This window comes from Microcaecilia unicolor, chromosome 1, assembly GCF_901765095.1.
Source record: "Microcaecilia unicolor chromosome 1, aMicUni1.1, whole genome shotgun sequence".
Lineage (NCBI taxonomy): Eukaryota > Metazoa > Chordata > Amphibia > Gymnophiona > Siphonopidae > Microcaecilia > Microcaecilia unicolor.
Genome location: NC_044031.1, coordinates 463,535,660 through 463,556,091, shown reverse-complemented (window position 1 = coordinate 463,556,091; position 20,432 = coordinate 463,535,660). Strand labels below are relative to the sequence as shown.

The window sequence follows — 20,432 nt, the reverse complement described above, 5'->3', positions numbered from 1 at the left end:
TGAGAGTGGTATATTCAAGTTTTATGTAAATGACTTAAATAAAATAACTCTTCTGATTCACTGTCCAGTCTGATGGGAAAGAGATTACCAGCCCTCCACACTCTTAGCAGTGCTGCAAGGACAGACGACCTTTATGAAAACTGTATTGTCAAATGAGTGAAAATGAATGTAATAGGAATAATAAAGGTATTGTTCATTTTTCTAACCTTCACAGCTTCTGTGACGAATTTACTGTTAGTCTGCACGGTGCTAGTGAAAAATGGCATTCCTGTATTTTTCCCTCCAAGGTATGACCTTCGTTCACTGAAAGTCTTGGGTACAGTGGGGGAGCCTATAAATCCAGAAGCATGGCTGTGGTATTACAATGTCGTTGGCCAGAAGAGGTGTCCGATCGTCGACACATTTTGGCAGACTGAGACTGTGAGTATAACTGTACCATCCTAAAAGGCACATTTGGTTTTGAGCATGACGTACTGAGCATATGAAAGAACTGAAGAATACTGTTAGTTGTTAGGCCGAGGGTCATTGGTCAGGACTGTTTATTGAAAGCAGTTGTTTGTTTTTATGTGAGATTGTTTTGTTTTTGTAGATGACGTGGGCTGGAAATTTTGAAATAAATAAATAGGTGACCTTTTTGTACCAGAAATAAAATGGGCGTGATGATACAAGATATTGTTCCAGTGCAAAACACAGAGGGGACAATTCTAAAACTGGGCACCACAATTTAGGCACACCGATTTCCATGACAGCATTTGCACACCCAGATTCTGTTATGGAATTTTAGCTTAAGACAGCACTGGCATGCCAAATCTAAGGGTGAAGAATTCTGACATGTCTATGGGGGGCATAACTGTTGGTTCCTAAGGGGTCCTTTTACTAAGGTGCACTAACAGATTTAGCACACGCTAACGATTAGCGTGCGCTAAATGATAAGATGCCCATAGGAATATACCCATGGAATCTATATAGCGCGCCTAGAGATCCGTGTCGAAATCCAAGCGTATTTTGTAACGTCGCACTTTGTTAATTGGCTTAACAAGCCAATCAACGTTGTTAACAGCACTTAAGCAATAATGAACACTAATTGACAATAATTAGAATTTACGCGCACAACTCCCTAAGTGTATTCTATAATGTACTGTGCCTAAATTTTAATGCACGCAGGCAAAGAGAGGCATGGTTATGTACAGGGAACTGGGTGTTTCGAAATTTATGCGCATAGTTATAGGGTATGACCCAGTGCATGTAAATCTACGCACAGGGATTTATGCCACATTTTCATTGGTGTAAATGGAGGTGCATATTTTTAGGCTCTGTAATATCAACTAAGCATATTCTGTATACCACGCCTAAATCTAAGTGCTGCTTATACAGTATGATTAGTCGACAATGTTTTCCGCACTGATTTTTTTAATGTTCCATATATAAAATCTCCCCCTTAATGGGCATCTTATCATTTAGCACATGCTAATCATTAGCGTTCGCTAAATCTGTTAGCGCACCTTAGCAAAATACCCCTAAATGCGGCTTTTAAGTGCGTAACTTACAGTATTCTGTAAACTGCTGGTACAAGTTGTCAGGGTGCAGATGTGTGTTAGTGTGCATCTGAACTCCACTGCTAAGTGCCTCAGCTCCCCTGACTCTCTTCTGCTGTTGGAAAAATTATTAAGCAGTGGCATAACCCATGAGGAGGAGTTGTGGTAGTTGGGATTCTTTCCACCCACCTTCCCCTGTATATGCAGTCCCAGACCTTCTGACAAGGTGAGAAAGGAAGGCGGAAAGGAGACATAAGGGAAGGGGTGGGAGGAAAGAGTAGAGAAGGAAAAAACAGGATGAGAGAGATGGGAGCATAAAGAATTGAGAAGAGAGGGACTGACCCAAACCCCCTTCCAGTACTTAAAACCTCACCCCATTTTCAGACTACTGGGGAGTGGAGGAGGGTTGAGAGAGTGACTGGTGGGAGAGGGAGATGGAATATGAGAGAACAGGAGTGGTGAAGAGATGCATAGGGATTGAGAGAAAGTGACTGGTAGGGAGAGGGGATTAAGAGAAGAGAGAGAAAGAGAGAGGGAGAGGGGGGTGACTGGTAGAAAGAGGGGTGCTGAATACAGAGTCTTTTATAAAATATGTATAGCGCTAACCAACAGAATGTGTATTTAGTGTGGGGCACATCGGAAGAAGCCATTTTATAATAGAAAGTGTTAAATAAAGAGTATGACAAGCAAAGTATTTAGGTATATTGTTTTGCAAGGATCAAGAGCACCTCATGAACATAGACCCTGAGGCTATATTGTCAAAAGTAAACAAACTCATTAATACTTGGTCCCCTAGGAACAGGGCCGGACTTAGCAAGTGCGGGGCCCTGTGCAGACCAATTTGGTGGGGCCCCATCCTAGCCCCTGCCCTAGCCCCGCCCCCACCCTAGTTCCACCACATTGATAAGATTATTCAATTTTTAGAAAATAATATGCTGAACATCAAGTGCCACTCAGTAGGACCAGCCCGTCACTTTACTATGGCCCGAAATATTGACCTCTTATTTGCTGAAGGACATAAGGAAGGCAGAGTTAGTTCTAATTAGGCCAGACCTTGCATTTAGCACAGCACAGAGAAATACAAAGAGATGCATTTTCTCCTATACTGTGCAAAATATGATAGCACACGCAAGAGACAGCGTTAGGGGAGGTACAACTAGGGCAACTGCGTTTGGCCCCCTAGCCAGAGAGAACCCCAGGCCAACTGGAAGCTGAAGAAGGTACAGCCTGTTAGTAAGCTTTGGGGTCCCCTCCTAAATATCTGCCTTGGTCCCCAGTCATATCTAACACCAGCTCTGGCAGGATATACATTTGAAATCTGACATATTCTAGTCACAAAATAGAAAAATAAAATTCTTTTTTCTACCTTTTGTTGTCTGCTCATTTTATTTTTCAAGTCATGTTCGTCCCAGTCTCTGGTTTCTACATCCTTCTGCCTTCTCCTAACTCACTCACTAAAGGTCTCATGTCCATTTGATATTTCTACTCTCTCTCCATTTCCACTATCCATCTTCTTCCATCTCTGTACCTCTATCTTCCTCCATGTTTAGTATCTCCTTTTCTCTGTGTCCCTATATTTCTCTGTCCAGCTTCTCCCCTCTCTTTGTCCCCAGTGCCAATATATCTCTACCCTCTCTGACCCTACCCCATCCAGCTTCTCTCCCTCTCACTCCCTCCCCTTTCCAGCATCTGGTTTGGTTGCTTGATTCCCTGCCTGCCTGCCCACCCCACCCACCCTCCCTCCCTCCCTCCCTCCCTCCCTCCCTCACGATGTAGGTTTAATATTTGTTCCCTTTTCCTTCCTCTCCTTGGTCTGGTATCTATGTTTCCCTGCCCTCCCTCCTTGTGCTGTACCAGCAGTTCTTTCCCTTCCCTCCAGTTCTCCTTCCCCTCTTCCTCCCATATCCAACAGCTCTCTCCCTTCCATCCGGATCCCTTCCTCCTCTTCCTCCCTTGTCCAGCAGCTCTCCAGCCCCTTCTTCCTCTTCTTCCTCTCATGTCCAGCAGCTCTCTTCCTTCCCTCCAGCCCCTTCCTCCTCTCCCTTCCATGTCCAGCAGCTCTCTCCCTTCCATTCAGTCCCCTCCTCCTCTTTCTCCCATGTCCAGCAGCTCTCTCCCTTCCCTCCAGTCCCTTCTTCCTCTTCCTCCCTTGTCCAGCAGCTCTCGAGCTCCTTCCTCCTCTTCCTCCCATGTCCAGCAGCTCTCTCCCTTCTATCCAGATCCCCTCCTCCTTTTACTCCCACCTCCAGCAGCTCTCTCCTTTCCCAGTTCCTTCTAATCCCCTTCCCCCAACAAGTCCAACTCTGGCAAAACTATCCCCTCCCTTCCCTCCAGCCCCCCCCCCCCAAAGTCCAGCACTTACTTTTTAGTTATGTCTTCCAGACCCGCCCACCCAACATCCTTCATCGCTGTCGCTGCCTTTTCTCCTGCGGCTCCGGGTACAGCCTTCCGGGAGGCAGCATTCAGCATTGCCTGCCAGTGCCTGCCCTGAAATTGTGCTTCTCCCCAGGCTCCAACCCGCTCTTTTTTTCACTCATTGCACAGCACTGCCATTCACACAGGCAGCTCCGCTCCCCTCCCCTCTGCCGCGTCCATCCGGCCCTTTCTGATGCACTTCCTGTTTAGTAGGGCCGGATGGACGCGGCAGAGGGGAGGGGAGCGGAGCTGCCTGTGTGAATGGCAGCGCTGCGCGACGAGTGAAAAAAAGAGCGGGGCAGAGCCTGGGGAGAAGCACAATTTCAGGGCAGGCACTGGCAGGCAACGCTGATTGCTGCCTCCTGGACGGCCGTACCTGGAGCCGCAGGAGAAAAGGCAGTGACAGCGATGAAGGATGTTGGATGGGTGAGCCTAGAGCAAAAGTGGAGACAGAGTTGAGGCACACCGCAAAGGGCCCCCTTAAGCGCGAGGCCCTATGCGGCCGCCTCGGTCGCCTTGGCCTAAGACCGGCCCTGCCTAGGAACTTATCATGGTGGGGACATATGGAAACTATTGAAATGTCTATTGTACCTGTTGTTAATTACTATTTAAGCATGTTACATAAATTGGCTCCTATCCCTTTCTATAAAAAATTAGAGAGCAGGATTTCCAAATATTTATGGAATAATAAGCCAGCATGTATAGCAATCAAAACATTAAAAGCTGCTTGATGTGATGGGGGAATTGGTTTCCCAGATTTTTATTTATATCATGTTGCTGCTGGCCTAAGATATAGCATATTCTGGCTCAACTGTTCTGTGGACTCATTGGAGTGTCCAACATGGCTACTAGTTGAAACTTACCTCTCCCTTCCCATTCCTTTACATTACTTACTTTACTCCTCTTCTCGGTTTAATACACATCTGCCTGATTCTATTCTCTCAACCTTACATGCCTTCCAGATCTTAGACAACTTGATATCGAAAAAGAGGTGGCATTCTTTTGATGCCCCTACATGGTATAACTCTCAGATATTGATAGATAAACGTTCTATTTCTTAGACCTCCTGGATATCTAAAGGCATTAATCACCTACATCGTCTATTTTATGAAAACAAATTATTATCCTTTTCACAACTTAGAGAAATCTATAATCTCCCTGGCACTGAATTTTTTAGATGGTATCAACTACAACATAGCATAATGTTGAGGAAGTTATAATGCCTTTGTATCGGTCATGGTGCAACCGCACCTCGAATTTTGTGTTCAATTCTGGTCACCACATCTCAAAAAAGATAAGGTGGAATTAGAAAAGGTACAGAAAAGGTTGACGAAAATGATAAAGGGGATGGGACGACTTCCCTATGAGGAAAGGCTGAAGCGTCTAGGACTCTTCAGCTTGGAGAAGAGACGGCTGAGGGGAGATATGATAGAGGTCTATAAAATAGTGAATAGAGTGGAACGGGTAGACGTGAATTGATTGTTTACTCTTTCCAAAATTATTTATTTGTAGCATTTGTATCCCACATTTTCCCACCAATTTGCAGGCTCAATGTGGCTTACATTTGCCGAAATGGCGGTTGCCATTACCGGGTAACAGAATTACAAATGGTATTGCATTAAGGTGCATACATACATGGTAACATACATGGAACATGGCATATATGGAACAGATCATGGTATATGTATATACCATGTGCATACATACATGGTAAAGTAAAATAAATTATGCTATTGCATGAAAGTTTCTGAGAATAAATTGGATTGTAGCATACATTAGGTCATCGATTATAGAAGTCCCTATTCAGCATAAGGTTGAAGTGGTAGTACTTGATCATGAGTATCAAAGAGGTTAATCAGTCATGAGGTAAAAGATCGGTTATGTATAGATCGTGTATAGCGTTGTTATTTAGTTTTTAAGATGGATGTTTATGGTATGCCTTCTTGAAAAGATCTGTTTTCAGTAGGACTAGGGGGCATGCGATGAAGCTACAAATTTGTAAATTTAATACGAATCAAAGAAAATGTTTCTTCACTCAACATGTAATTAAACTCTGGAATTCGTTGCCAGAGAATGTGGTAAAGGCGGTTAGGTTAGCGGGGTTTAAAAAGGGTCAGGATGGCTTCCTAAAGGAAAAATCCATAGACCATTATTAAATTAACTTGGGGAAAATGCACTGCTTATTTCTGGGATAAGGAGCATAAAATGTATTGAGTTTTCTGGGATCTTGCCAGGTATTTGTGACCTGGATTGGCCACTGTTGGAAACAGGATGCTGGGCTTGATGGACCTTTGGTCTGTCCCAGTGTGGCAATACTTATGTTCTTATGTAATGTCTGAATATAAATCTTAAGAATGGCTGCAATGCTCAGAATTACTCCAGTTATTTCAGACAGGATTCACTATGGGACATACTACATCCTTGTTTTATAAAACTCTGCTCTCAAAATAATATGTACTTTCTCACACTATTGAATCAATTTGGTCATCAGAGACTAACAAGATGTATGTGAATATTGATTGGCCTACTTTCTTTAAATATACCCTACGGCCAACTGCATCTACAAGTCATATGCAGTCTCGTTATTTTCTGTTTTATAAGGCTATATGGACACCTTGTAAATTACATCGAGCAAAATTAGGTTCCACTAATCAGTGTTGGCATTGCAGTTCACGTTTGAGAGACTTAATACATATGTTATTTGCTTGTCCAAATATTTATCCATTTTGGTTAGAGGTATGGGATGTGATACAAAAGATTCTGCCTTTTAATAGCCCTATAACATCTACTATTATCATATATCGTTCCTTGAACTATCAGGATATTCTAGATAAATGGCAATCCAGATTATTAGATATTTTAATTACTATCACTATTTAAATGATAATTCAGAACTGGAAATCCTGCTGTCTCTTAAATATCACCTTTTGGTGGTCAACAGTCCTAATGATACACAAATATGAATGTAAAGCTTCTGAATTTACTAATAGACATAAGACTATTGAGAAAATATAGTCTTCTCTTATTTCCTTCTGTACCATATAATTCCTTCATTATCTTCTCTATATGCTACCTTTATTTTTACATTATACACATACTGTAATATTAATTTTAGTTATTTTATTATATACTTTGATATAGAAGATGACATTGTTACTCGATATAACATTCCCCAGACTTGACACTTTAGAAGTTGTATTGTTTCCTGAATTATGTTCATGTTTATTATTACTTTAAAATTCAATAAATGTTTCAGAAATTAAAAAAAAGAGTATGTATGAACAGTACCACTGCCCTGAAAAGCCAAAAATACAATAACTGTTGAGAATGTTCAGTGAATCCAGACTGCCCCAATTTGACTGCCCCTATCGGACCGACCGTTCACTTGTCTATTAGATTGTAAGCTCTTTGAGCAGGGACTGTCTCTCTTTGTTGAATTGTGCAGCGCTGCGTAACCCTAGTAGCGCTCTAGAAATGTTAAGTAGTAGTAGTAGTAGAATGTAAATATGAGAAAATACTATAATGCCTTTGTATCGCTCCATGGTGCTTTCGCACCTTGAGTATTGCATTCAGTTCTGGTCGCCGTATTTCAAAAAAGATATAGTGGAATTAGAAAAGGTTCAAAGAAGAGCAACTAAAATGATAAAGGGATGGAACTCTTCTTGTATGAGTAAAGGCTAAAGAGGTTAAGGCTCTTCAGCTTGGAAAAGAGACTGATGAGGGGGACATATGATTGAGATCTACAAAATCCTGAGTGGTGTAGAACGAGTAGAAGAAAATCGATTTTTTACTCGTTCCAAAAGTACAAAGACTAGGGTACTCTCGAGGAAGTTACATGGGAATACTTTTAAAACAAATAGGAGGAAATATTTTTTTCACTCAACGAATAGTTAAGCTCTGGAACTCTTTGCCAGAGAAGGTGGTAACAGCTGTTAGCGTATCTGGGTTTAAAAAAAGGTTTGGACAAATTCCTGGAGGAAAAGTTCATAGTCTGCTATTCAGACAGACATGGGAAGCAACTGCTTGCCCTGGGACTTGTAGTATGGAGTGTTGCCACAATTTGGGTTTCTGCCTGGTACTTGTGACCTGGCTTGGCCACTGTTTGGAAAACAGGGTACTGGGCTAGATGGACCATTGGTCTGATCCAGTATGGCTACTCTTATGTTCCAAAAAAAAAATGATTTCTTTGAATAAATCCTCATGATGTCATTCTTGACCAAAACTAATACAATACTGTGTTCTGGCTTATCATATCAAGAGATATTGTGTTTTGGACTTTTGCTGCAGGCTTGAAAATGCATCCAAATGTTAAATAGCTTCCATATTAAGAAATACACAGTAACTAAAGGACATCTGGCAAGTTAGCTTAGTTTTGACAAAAATTTGAGTTACTGTGTTCTGGCTTGTCAGGGCAGTATAAGTGGCGACTTCACTACTTACACCTGTAAGTGGTAGACCCATTTAAAAAGCCAGACTCTGAAACTCAAACTTTAACCCTTGGAGCAGGGACCCATTCGACCAGGCATGCCCCCCCCCCCCACTTACTTTGCTTCCCCCCCCCAAATACTTCATCAATCAATAATTCTTCTGCACACAATTGTGGGATAACCATAGGCCGCAGCTTGATTTATTAACAATTTAAAACTTTCAATTAACATCAGTAAAGGATAACCCCACCCCCGAGTTACAGTTGTCAAAGCATAACATCAACAGCTGCCCCCCTCCGCTGCTCACCTTGATAGCAAAGCAGCAACTTCCTCTTTCTGCTGTCACCGCAACTCTTCCTCTTCTCGGCTCCGCCCTAACAGCAAGAGCCCTGGCCTGTGTGGACCTCCACACATTTATTCCGGGTCACCCGACCCGCCTTTAATGCCATTGCTCATCCCCATGAGCCGTTGCTCCTGTAGCTCGGGTTTTTGCCGTTGCTACAAATCCAACGCCATTCACCTGAAAAACAGAATTCTACAACACAACAAAGGAAGCCTCGCCTCCTCAATTAAATGTGCGTACAATGGAAGCAGTGCATGCAAATCAGTCTCATGCATATTTATTGTGGCAATCTTGAAAACCTGACTGGTATGGATAGTCATTCCTGGATGTGGAGTTGCAATGTATCCTTATATGTTATTTATTTATTTATATATTTATTTGTTACATTTGTATCCCACATTTTCCCAACTATTTGTAGGCTCAGTGTGGCTTACATAGTACCGGAGAGACGTTTGCAGACTCTGGTGTGAACAAATACAAAGTGATGTTGTGGTAAGATCTGGTTCATGTGGCACAGCCACATTAGGGCATCGTATAATGGAAGAGTTGTGTTATGTCCATTACGTACTTTAGTTTTGTTGTGTTGCAGGTATCAGGCATTTATGTTGGATCGGCAGGGTATGTGTTTTTAAACAGGTTAGTTTTTAGTGTTTTCCTGAAGTTTAGGTGATTGTACGTAGTTTTCAAGACTTTTGGTAATGCGTTCCACAGTTGTGTGCTAATGTAGGAAAAACTGGATGCGTAGGTTGATTTGTATTTGAGTCCTTTGCAGCTTGGGTAGTGCAGATTTAGGTATGTTCGTGTTGATTCAGATGTGTTTCTAGTTGGTAGGTCGATCAAGTCTGTCATGTATCCCAGAGCTTTGCCGTAGATAATTTTGTGAACCAGAGTGCAGATTTTGAAAGCAATGCGTTATTTGATTGGGAGCCAGTGTAGTTTTTCACGGAGGGGTTTTGCGCTTTCAAATCGTGTTTTTCCGAAGATAAGCCTAGCTGCTGTGTTTTGAGCGGTCTGAAGTTTCTTTAAGGTTTGCTCTTTACATCCCGCATAGATTCCATTGCAGTAGTCTACATGGCTTAGTACCATTATGAGCTGCATATCCATGCACCCTTAAGTAGGTGTAACTTTATTCAGGAGCTTTTCCAGAGGCTATCTTGTAAAGACACATAGACATGTGGGTTACCTTTGTAAAACAGGCATGACATGCTTGCACAGACTAGGTGACCTTTTATAAAATTATCCTTCATTGAGGTTAATCCTGTGAGTCATTTTGTATGCAGAAATGGAAGAGCACTTTCCCAAAGCTCACTCAGTCCATCAGCAGCAATTTTGAGAAAAATAGATGTGACTTCTGTACGTAAGTACATAAGTGTTGCCATACTGGGACAGACCAAAGGTCCATCAAGCCCAGCATCCTGTTTCCAACAGTGGCCAATCCAGGTCACAAATACTTGGACTAAGTGAGTTTTGCATAGAGCAGTGGTTCCCAAACCTCTTCCTGAAGGCACCCCATCCAGTCAGGTTTTCAGGATACCCAGGAAATACATGAGATAGATTTACACCTGGCTGGCGAAGGTGCCTCCAGAACCAGGTTTGGGAACCACTGGCATAGAGTATTCAACACAAAGTCATTAAAATACCACGGACTTGGTGAGTTTTGGCACGGGAATATGCTATAGTAAATAAACAATGCCTTGATGAATGAAATTAATCGCAAAACTGAAAACTGACAAAAACAGACTGAGTGAGTTTTGAAAAAGTGCTCTTTAATTGTCTTTAGCATAACCTTATGTGCATATACCCTTATACACATACATTGGTATAACCAGACTGGAGGCGTTCACGGGCACAAGATTTGCACTTCTCCATGTATTTTATGAAATAAGAAAATAAAATTAGCTGACGAATTTGTGCATGTGTATACGATCCCTTTGAAAACGAGTGTAATGTATGCTCATTCTTGCTGCACAAGCTAAGTAGCCTGTTATAAATTACCCTCTAAATAATTGTTATTTTTATTTTAAGGGAGGTCATGTGCTGACTCCTCTACCAGCTGCTACTTCTTTGAAACCAGGATCAGCGGTGAGTAATCCAAGGTATAATTTGGGACCTGAGATAGTGGTAGAATAGTGATGCAGTGCCATTTCTGACTATTAAACACAAACCCTGTGTAAAAGAGACAGCAGACATTCATCCTCTGTTTTGGGGGTCTGTGGAATTGTGGGTTATTATTGAAAATGAACTGCTATCAGCCTAGGTACTAACTGCTACATGTATTAGCAACCTGGATGGAGAGCCCCTGGGTTTGAAGGGTTCAGTTTCTGCAGTCCACCTGAATCTCAGTTATCTTGAGCAAGTCACTTGTGCCCTCATGATCAAAAGCCCCGCGCTGTTCCAAACAGCACTCTAAAATGGCGCTGGAACAGCGCGGGGCTTTACCGCACCGATGATCAGAGATAATGCATACACATTTAAGCAGCGCAATTATCTCTGATCATCGGGTAGAAGTGCAGGCGAATTGTGCCTGAGCATTCGCTCAGCACAATCCTCCCGCACTTGTTTGACAGGTCTGGGCTGTCAAAAGCTCAAACCTGTCAAACACCCTGCCCCGTCAACTAACACCCTGCCCCGAGGCCCAAGCAATGGGGGCTGGAGGTCCGATGGACCTCCAGTCCCCCCGACGATCCCACCCCCCACAGGTTCAGGGAGGGCTGGAGATCGGTGGGTCTCCAGCCCCCCCAACCCCTCCCCGAAACTGGTCCCTGGTGGTCTAGTGGCTGCTGGCAAAACCCCCTCCCACCCAGCGAGTGACGGGGGGGGGGCTGGAGGTCCGGCGGACCTCCAGCCCACCCCAGCTCCCCCCCCCAGCATTGTTGGAGCGATCCCTGGTGGTCCAGTGTAAGGACAGCCCCCTCCCGGCCCCCCTACCTTAGTTGGAGGAGGGACGCAGCCTGCCTCCCTCCTCTTGGTTGACGACACAGCAAAATGGCGGTGCCCAGCCCCGCCCAGTGCATCCTGGGATGCTCTGGGCAGGGCTAAAGACCATGTAAGGGAATCGCTCCCTTACATGGTCTGTATCCCCGCCCAGCGCATCCCAGGATGCACTGGGCGGGGCTGGGCGCCGCCATTTTGCTGTGTCATTAACCAAGAGGAGGGAGGCAGGCTGCGTCCCTCCTCCAACTAAGGTAGGGGGGGCCGGGAGGGGGCTGTCCTTACGCTGGACCACCAGGGATCGCGCGGACAACGCTGGGGGGGGGGGGGGAGTTGGGGTGGCTGTTTCTTAGCTTGTTTAAGCAAGTGTTAAACATCACGATTCTGACTATTTTTGATGATGGGTTATAGTTCATTTCATTCTTAGCCCACATTTACATACAAGTGGAGTTTTTTATGACCGGTGATAATAACAGAGTCAATGAAATGCTGGCGTTGAGTACGTTTACTGTTCTGTCGCCATGCTATGACTACTGATGTCTTTTTCTCCACTATAAACATAAGAAAAAAGCCTTCAAACTGATACCACATATCTTCAACACTTAGGGTTGATCTAGCCCCATTCAGCTCTGTATTAGTATATGTGCTACATTTTTTTGCTGAAATTTTGTCTAGCATTTATCTGCATTCACAGCTGATTCTTTGGGATACCAGCAATGAGTTTGGCAGTGGCATTTTGAACAGGTTGCAACATTTGACACTGATTTTTTTAGAGAGGCCTACATATATGGTTTTACAGTAATCAGGTATCATTAAAATCATAGCCTGCAGTCTCTCAGTACTCGGAATCGCAGCCAAATAGTGAACATATTGTAGAGTTTAGCTCTTTATGAGCACAAGGTTGCTGTCCAGCTCAGTTGGAAGCTTCAGCCATGAGATGTTGGGGAATGGTAGGGAGATGGGGGGGGGGTAGGCTCTTTAGGGGGGGGGGTGGAAGGGAGAGGAGTGGTTTCATGGGTAGTTGGGATGCCTTTTGGTGGGACGAGGAATATAGGGGGAGAGAGGGGGGTAGCACGGGGGTTAGGAAAATGGATGCTGAACTTGTTGAACATGGTACTCTCCAGTTGGGTCAATGTTTTATTGTACTTGTTGCGTGAGGAGCATCTGTAAAAGCATGGTAGCATAAAATGTTGGAACTAAAATAAATAAGGAAGCATCAAGCAGTAGGAGATTAAGAAAGGACTGCAGTTTATTCAGCAAGATAATTACAGTTGGAATGTTATTACAGAAAATGTGTTTAAACGTTGAACATAAAACAGAAGGGGGGTAGGGATAAAATGTTAAAAAGCTTGATGACGGTTTGTAACATTTGGTCTTCATTGAGTATAGGTTCATATTTGACTTTTTATGTATTCACATTGTGGATTCGTTACCTTTGTACTGTCCTCAATAAAAAAAAACATTGAAACATAAAATCTTAGCCTGTACAACAGCTTGACATTCAGCGATACTTAACATTAGCTTCAACCTATGAAGCCACTGCAGATGATAGGAAGAGCCTGTATAGCAGATCACATCTGAGGTTGCATAGTAAGTTCCAAATCCAAGATCACACCTAAAGTAGTAACTTGTCATGACAGTACAATTGGAATGCCATCAGTAACCAAATGAGATGAATTATTAGGAAAAATAATGACAAAACTCAATACATTTTGACTTCTCAATATTCAGGGCTAAATGATTTGATGCCATCCAAGACACTGAGGGGCAAGTGCTGAATTGGTTCGAATCTTACTTAGCTGATTGCACTTTGCAGGTGGGAATTAAATTACTCCCCCCCTCCCCATCAATCTTACCGTTATGAATTCCCATATCTTCTAGAATTACAGCAATTCCAGTAAATGAATGCCCAACACCCTCCTGCATTCCAAATATCTGAATACACATATTCTCAATAACATAAGGCAAAATATGGCTCAGATCAGTTAGCTTAACATACCCTATCATCAATATGCTTATACTGCAAAAAAAAATATATCATCATTATGATTCATTGAGGCATCACAGACAAATATGAGCATATTACACCTTTGCCCAGATACCTTCACTGGCTTCCTGTTGCTGCTAGAGTTGATTTTAAGACGGTTTGCCTTACTCATAAGATTTTCTACGGTGCTAGTCCATTGGAGCATATTTATTTATTTAGATTTTTGTACCTGAGGCAATGGAGGGTTAAGTGACTTGCCCAAGATCAAAAGGAGCAGCTTTGTTTTAGTTCAGTATCCGCCATTAAGTCGATTTACTCAAAGACATTATTCTTTAAATCTAGTCCTTCCTTCAGTAAACAACATACAATTTAAATGTTTCTTTGAGAGCTCCTTCAACTATTTTGCTGTTATGCTCTGTAATTCTATTCCAATTCAATTACAAGAGATTTCAGATTATTATTTCTTTAGGAAGTCGCTGAATACTTTTCTATTCAAGAAGTATTTTGAAGTGTGATCTCATTGTTGTGTGTTGACTTTTGCTGTAACCCACTTTGATTCTTGGGGGATATAAGCGGGATAGAAATGCCGAAATAGAATAGAAAAATGTATGTACCCCAAAAGGATACAAACAAACAGCAGGCATTCTCATCCTTCTCGATCTATCTGCTGCTTTTGACACTGTTGATCACAGCCTACTCCTTGATACGCTGTCCTCACTTGGATTTCAGGGCTCTGTTCTTTCCTGATTTTCTTCTTATCTCTCCCAGCGTACCTTTACTGTATATTGTTTATTGTTTATTCATTTACCAGACCGTCACTTATTACAAAGGTACTCTAGTGGATCCTCCTCTACTTCTATCCCACTGTCAGTTGGTGTACCTCAGGGATCTGTCCTGGGACCTCTTCTTTTCTCCATCTATACTTCTTCCCTTGGTACTCTGATCTCATCCCATGGGTTTCAGTATCATCTTTACGCTGATGACTCCCAGATCTACCTCTCCACACCAGAAATCTCAGCCGAAATCCATGCCAAAGTATCAGCCTGCCTGTCTGACATTACTGCCTGGATGTCTCAGCGCCATCTGAAACTAAACATGACCAAGATTGAGCTTCTTATCTTTCCCCCTAAACCAACCTCTCCTCCTCCCCCATTCTCTATTTCTGTGGATAACACTCTCATTTTTCCTGTCTCATCAGCTCGTAACCTTGGGGTCATCTTCGACTCCTCCCTCTCCTTCTCTGCACATATTCAGCAGACTGCTAAAACCTGTCGTTTCTTTCTCTGTAATATCAGCAAAATTCACCCTTTCCTTTCTGAGCACACTACCAGAACCCTCTTCCACACTCTTATCACCTCTCGCTTAGACTATTGCAACTTGCTTCTCACAGGTCTCTCAATTAGCCATCTCTCTCCTCTTCAATCTGTTCAAAATTCTGCTGCACGACTAATATTCCGTAAGTGTCGTTATGCTCATATTAGCCCTCTCCTCAAGTCACTTCACTGGCTTCCTATCTGTTTCCGCATACAGTTCAAACTCCTCTTACTGACCTATAAGTGCATTCACTCTGCATCTCGTCAGTACCTCTCCACTCTCATCTCTCCCTACATTCCTCCCCGGGAACGCTGTTCACTGGCTAAATCTCTCTTATCTGCACCCTTCTCCTCCACTGCTAACTCCAGACTCCGTTCCTTTTATCTTGCTGCACCATATGCCTGGAATAGACTTCCTGAGCCGGTACGTCAAGCTCCATCTCTGGCCGTCTTCAAATCTAAGCTAAAAGCCCACCTTTTTGATGCTGCTCTTAACTCCTAACCCTTATTCACTTGTTCAGAACCCTTATTTTATCATCCTCACTTTAATATTCCCTTATCTCTTGTTTGTCCTGTTTGTCTGTCCTAATTAGATTGTAAGCTCTCTTGAGCAGGGACTGTCTCTTCGTGTTCAAGTGTACAGCTCTGCGTACGTCTAGTAACGCTATAGAAATGTTAAGTAGTACTAGTAGTAGTAATGCCAGCCAGCTGGTTATGATTACTTTTGCTTAATAAAAGGCTGTCTTATTGTGTGCCTGCTCTGCATTTGGCGTGGCTGAAGTATGATCCATGAATATTTGCTTGCTCTAATTAAATGTTTCTGTTTTTTACAGACTTTCCCATTCTTTGGAGTTCTTCCAGCTGTATTAAATGAACACGGAGAGGAACTGCAGGGAGAAGCTGAAGGCTATTTAGTAAGGAATCCATATCCTTTTGGTGATAGTGATCTGATGGTGTTTCTTAGAACTGAGAGACTTCTAGCATCTGTATTGATCCTGGAGATTGAACTCTCTGCTGCTGTGATACCTTATATCGAACTAACATAAGAATTATCCAAAGAAAGTGTTGTATCTGAGCATTCATGGACCACCTTGGTATGTTTTTCAGATATGACTGGGGGTCCTTTGCGATTTTGATAGCTCATGCAAAATCTTTTTGATAATTTTTATGTTGTCCCATTAACTTATAAAGTCTTTTTTATGTTTATGTTTATTAAGTTTTGAGAAACATACAACAAAGATTAACACATATGATCTCCCCCACATGTATCCAATACTGTCTTAAAATGTTCTCTTGTTATTTTACTATCATGTTTTTCATTATCATGTAACCCAAAATCCTTTTGTAATACCAAACGTCTATTCCCTTCTTATTTCCACTATTCATGATGTATTGTAAGCCACATTGAACCTACAAAGAGGTGGGAAAATGTGGGATACAAATGCAATAAATAAATAAACCACCTTTCAAAGGGGAATCAAAGCGATGTACAAAGGTTAAAACCATGGAAAGTAAGAAAAGAACTACAATTTCTTGGTAGGATAGCGGAAGAGAAGATAAATGAAGATTAGGAAAAGAAAGGGAAGCAGGGATATAGAGTGTACAAGAGAAAGGAGGGGGCAAGAGGTCCATGCTGGCAGATGTCCACTGGACTACTCAGGTGTCACTTCCTAAAGCCAATGAAAATAGGTTTTCAGTGATGTCTTGAATCTTGGGTATGATTTCTCAGCTCTAAGTGCAAGAGGAAGGAATTTCCAGAGGAAAGAGGTGACAGGCCCCATATGTGTGTAAAAGGCCTTTTATAAAATACTAATTGTCTTAAATGTGCATGCTTTGTCAAGGTGGTATATACTTTGCCAGTAGGCATAGCCAGGAGCGCAGTCTGGATGAAATTCAGGCACAGTTCACAAGTGCTCATGTTAATTGTAAAACACTTTCATCAACACCTGTGCTTGTGAACTTTATGCATGAACATTTACACTTGCTGTCGAGGAGGTGTAAGTGACCACGCCTGCATTCAAGGTGCAATCTCTGCCACGTGTTCTACCTTATTCCTTTGATTACATTACATATTCCTGCCTGTGCCTTACATAATATATATGATTTTCATCTTAATATCCCGTCTTCCGTTCATCTGTGATTGCAATCCCCATGCCAGTGTGCTTTTTTTTCATACTGCTCCCCAATGGTGGAACTCATTACCACTTTCCTTGCATTCTGAACAAACCTGGTCAAAATTCAGGACTGCCCTTAAAAACTTTCTGTTTTACTAAGACTTTTGGCAATCGGGTGTCCAGTGTCTGAGTGTGGCCCACAAAGCACTGTGTCTGAAATGAAACATTTTTAACTCTCTCTTCCTTTCCTATCATTTTATTCTCTTTTACTTTTATGATTTTATGGTAAGAGGACCACTTGATGTGCTGAGAGGACTAGATGTGCTTCTGGTCTTCTCTGAGATTCCAGCCCCCCTGTTCTGCTATATTTCTCTGATGAGAATGAGCCAAGCTATCTAGTTGTACCCTCAGCTTACCTGATGTATGGAAAACTTCATGACCCGAGTGGTCATGCAATGACCATGAAGTCTAACAAAAAGGACACTGAGAAGGCGCAGGGCAGTAGTGAAGCTAAAATGGCGCTGACTGTGAGCACTGCGCCCGCTGCCTCTACCGTTATACAGCTGACCCAGCTTACAGAGGCGGTTGAGCGTGCCTTAGAGCTGCACCTTGGCCAGTTGTTGGAGCAGCTTTCAAATGTTAAAGCGTTACTAGCGGATACTACACGCCATACCAGAGACCTCAAGCAACCAGTATCTGCGCTGGAAGATGCCAGGAACCCAACGACCGAGCAGATGAAAGCCCTGAGAAAGCAAATTTGTGAGCAAGTGGATAAACTGGATGAATTAGAAAGCTGCTCACGGAGAGATAACCTTTGGATTTGGGGGATCCCGGAGACGGTGCCTAATTGAGTCCTACCTGCACAGCTGGAGCACTGGCTGTCATCCAGATTTGCCTTGTCTGATAACTTGGGCCCTCTGTTCTTGGAAAGCGATCACAGAGTGGACCGGTGGCAACATGGTATCATCCGGCCCTGCACTGTTATTATTAAGGTGCATAATTACATGCACAAAGTGGAAATCTTAACAAGGCTTCTGACAAAAGGGGGTCACTCTGAAATATGAGGGGTCTAGTTTAATGATCTTTCAGGATTATTCCTCATCACTCCAGGAATGTTGGAGGCACTTCTCATTCATTTGTTCAGCACTTCATGAGGCCCAAGTTCATTTCGTGCTTATTTGCCTAGCTTTATTAAAGATCTATTATCATGGTGCCTGACAGACTTTCGCGACTCCACAAACAGCACAGGAGTGCTTGCGTAACATCCAAAACTCTCATCGACCAGAAACCTGAAGTGACTAGAGTTTTCAGTTAATATATTTCTCAGTGCAGTTCCACTGTGTTGGATATTGCTATCAATTCATGTGATTCTTTATATAATGGTATGTGGCTCTTATAATTCCTTGTTATCCTGCAGTTGATGGGCCTTGAAGGATGTTGGGGTACTGTCTAATGATATAAGCCTTTGGCATAGAGGGGGGCCGGGATCCCTTAAATCAGTAGTGGCTCCCTTTTCTGCTGCACTTGATGTGGTGGGACAGATCTGGGGTACTATTGGGTGGCATGGGGATTGGGTGGGTGTTATCGTTACTGAGGGATATCAGTTACTTTAGTTTCAAAGGGTGATACTGTGCCTTTTGGTTCAGTTTATTGGATTAGCGTTATGTGCTCTGTGCTGTGGCTGTCTGTTGTTTGTGTGGGCAGCATTGAGACGGGTTACGATCACAGTTTTTTTGCTTAAGTATTTTGGCTATGTCTCTATTCTTTGGAGGTACCTGGGCGGGGCTGGGTGCCAGGGCCTTTTTCAGAAGAGGTGTATCTGTCACTGTGGCCCCTCCCTTTCTTTGCTGTTCTGTGAGTAGGGTGTCTGCCTGTTTTATTTCCTGGAATGTAGACGGGATTTCTTCTCCTGTCAAACGCAGTAAGATCTTATCCACCCTAAAGTAGCATGGGATGGACATAGCATGTTTGCAGGAAACGCACCTCATGGAGCAGGAGCATCTCAAATTGGGACGGGCTTGGGTGGGCAAGGTGTTCGCGGCGTCATCTGAGGGCAGGAGGAGAGGTGTGGCTACACTTATCCCTAAGGGCCTGTCTTATAAAGCTGAGCTTCTTTCTCGCAATCCCGATGGAAGATATGTTTTCCTTTGTTTGTGGTTACAGGGGCGCGAATTGCTGGTCTTATCAGTATGGCTCCACACACTATGACCCATCCTTTTATTACTCTTTGGTCCAACATTGTCTGCCTTATCTTTCTCTTCAGCTAATAGTTCTAGGGGATTTCAATTTAGTCTATGATCCTGCTTTGGATTGTACTACTCCAGGTTCTGCTCATCATGGCAGTACTCATGCGAAAGTGCTTCCTTCTTTTATGCGCGCACTTGATTTAATTGATGTGTGGCTCTCTGTTCACTCAGGTGAGAAGGATTTTATGCATTTGTGTAGGGTTTATAGACTATGTCCTAGCTGAGTGGTCCCTATTTGCCTCAGTCCGCAGAGCGACTATAGGTCCTGAGGAGGTATCGGACCATGCGCTTGTGTGTTTTGATGTTGAGGACTCCACGTCCTACCACTCTTCTTCAGGATGCCGTTTTCCCTCTTATCTTTATCGGGACCCTGATTTCTTGAAATACCTACACAGTATGTGGGCAGCCTTTCTTTTCCATAATGAATCTCATTTGGATCAGCCTTCTCTTTTTTTGGTCGGCAGCTAAAGTAGTATTACACGGGGGCATTATAGTCTAGGTTCATGCTCGTAACAAATGGCAAGCAGCGAGCATTTTACAGTTGGAGGCTTTTATACATCATCCTTGTCAAGATACTCAAGATAGACTTCACTCCACACAGGTCACGTTGAACTCCCTTTTACATGGAAAAACCACTCCAACTGTATTCCGAAAGTTTCGCTTCCAATGTTTTGGGAATTGGCCAGGCCGGCTGCTTGCCCGTATGGCTAAGTCTTGGAGTGGGACCCATGCAATGGTCTCGCTGTGGAGCTGTCATGGCACACTTTGTACTAAGAGTGTAGATATAGCGTGCATATTCATGGAATATTTTTCACAGTCATATAAGGCTGATGATCCCCTGATAGTTTCAGACAGCGCTTATTTAGAGGCTGCAGCTCTCCCCCGCTTGACTGATCAAGATTTACGTCTCTTGAATGCGCTTCTTACGGCCAAAGAACTGCTATACTGTTAAATCGCTCAAACTACATTAAGCTCCAGGCCCGGACGGGTACACAGGGGAGTTCTATAAACTGTTGCCCCCGCAGTTCCTGGGTCCTCTAGTTGCATACTTCAACAATGTAGTATATAAAGGCTCGTTTCCCCTCTATGTCAATTCAGCGTTGATCTCCTTGATTCCTAAT

The 20,432-nt window shown here is 43.0% G+C and overlaps 1 protein-coding gene across 1 annotated transcript in view; it reads left to right on the top strand.

Annotated features, from left to right (window-relative positions):
• Positions 1-20,432, top strand: part of LOC115476782 (acetyl-coenzyme A synthetase, cytoplasmic-like) — a 113,839-nt gene that overhangs the window by 69,682 nt on the left and 23,725 nt on the right. Inside the window, exons 11-13 of the mRNA XM_030213364.1 lie at positions 288-420; positions 10,746-10,802; positions 15,785-15,865. Coding sequence (XP_030069224.1) covers positions 288-420; positions 10,746-10,802; positions 15,785-15,865 — 271 coding nt within the window. The remainder of the gene's footprint in view (positions 1-287; positions 421-10,745; positions 10,803-15,784; positions 15,866-20,432) is intronic.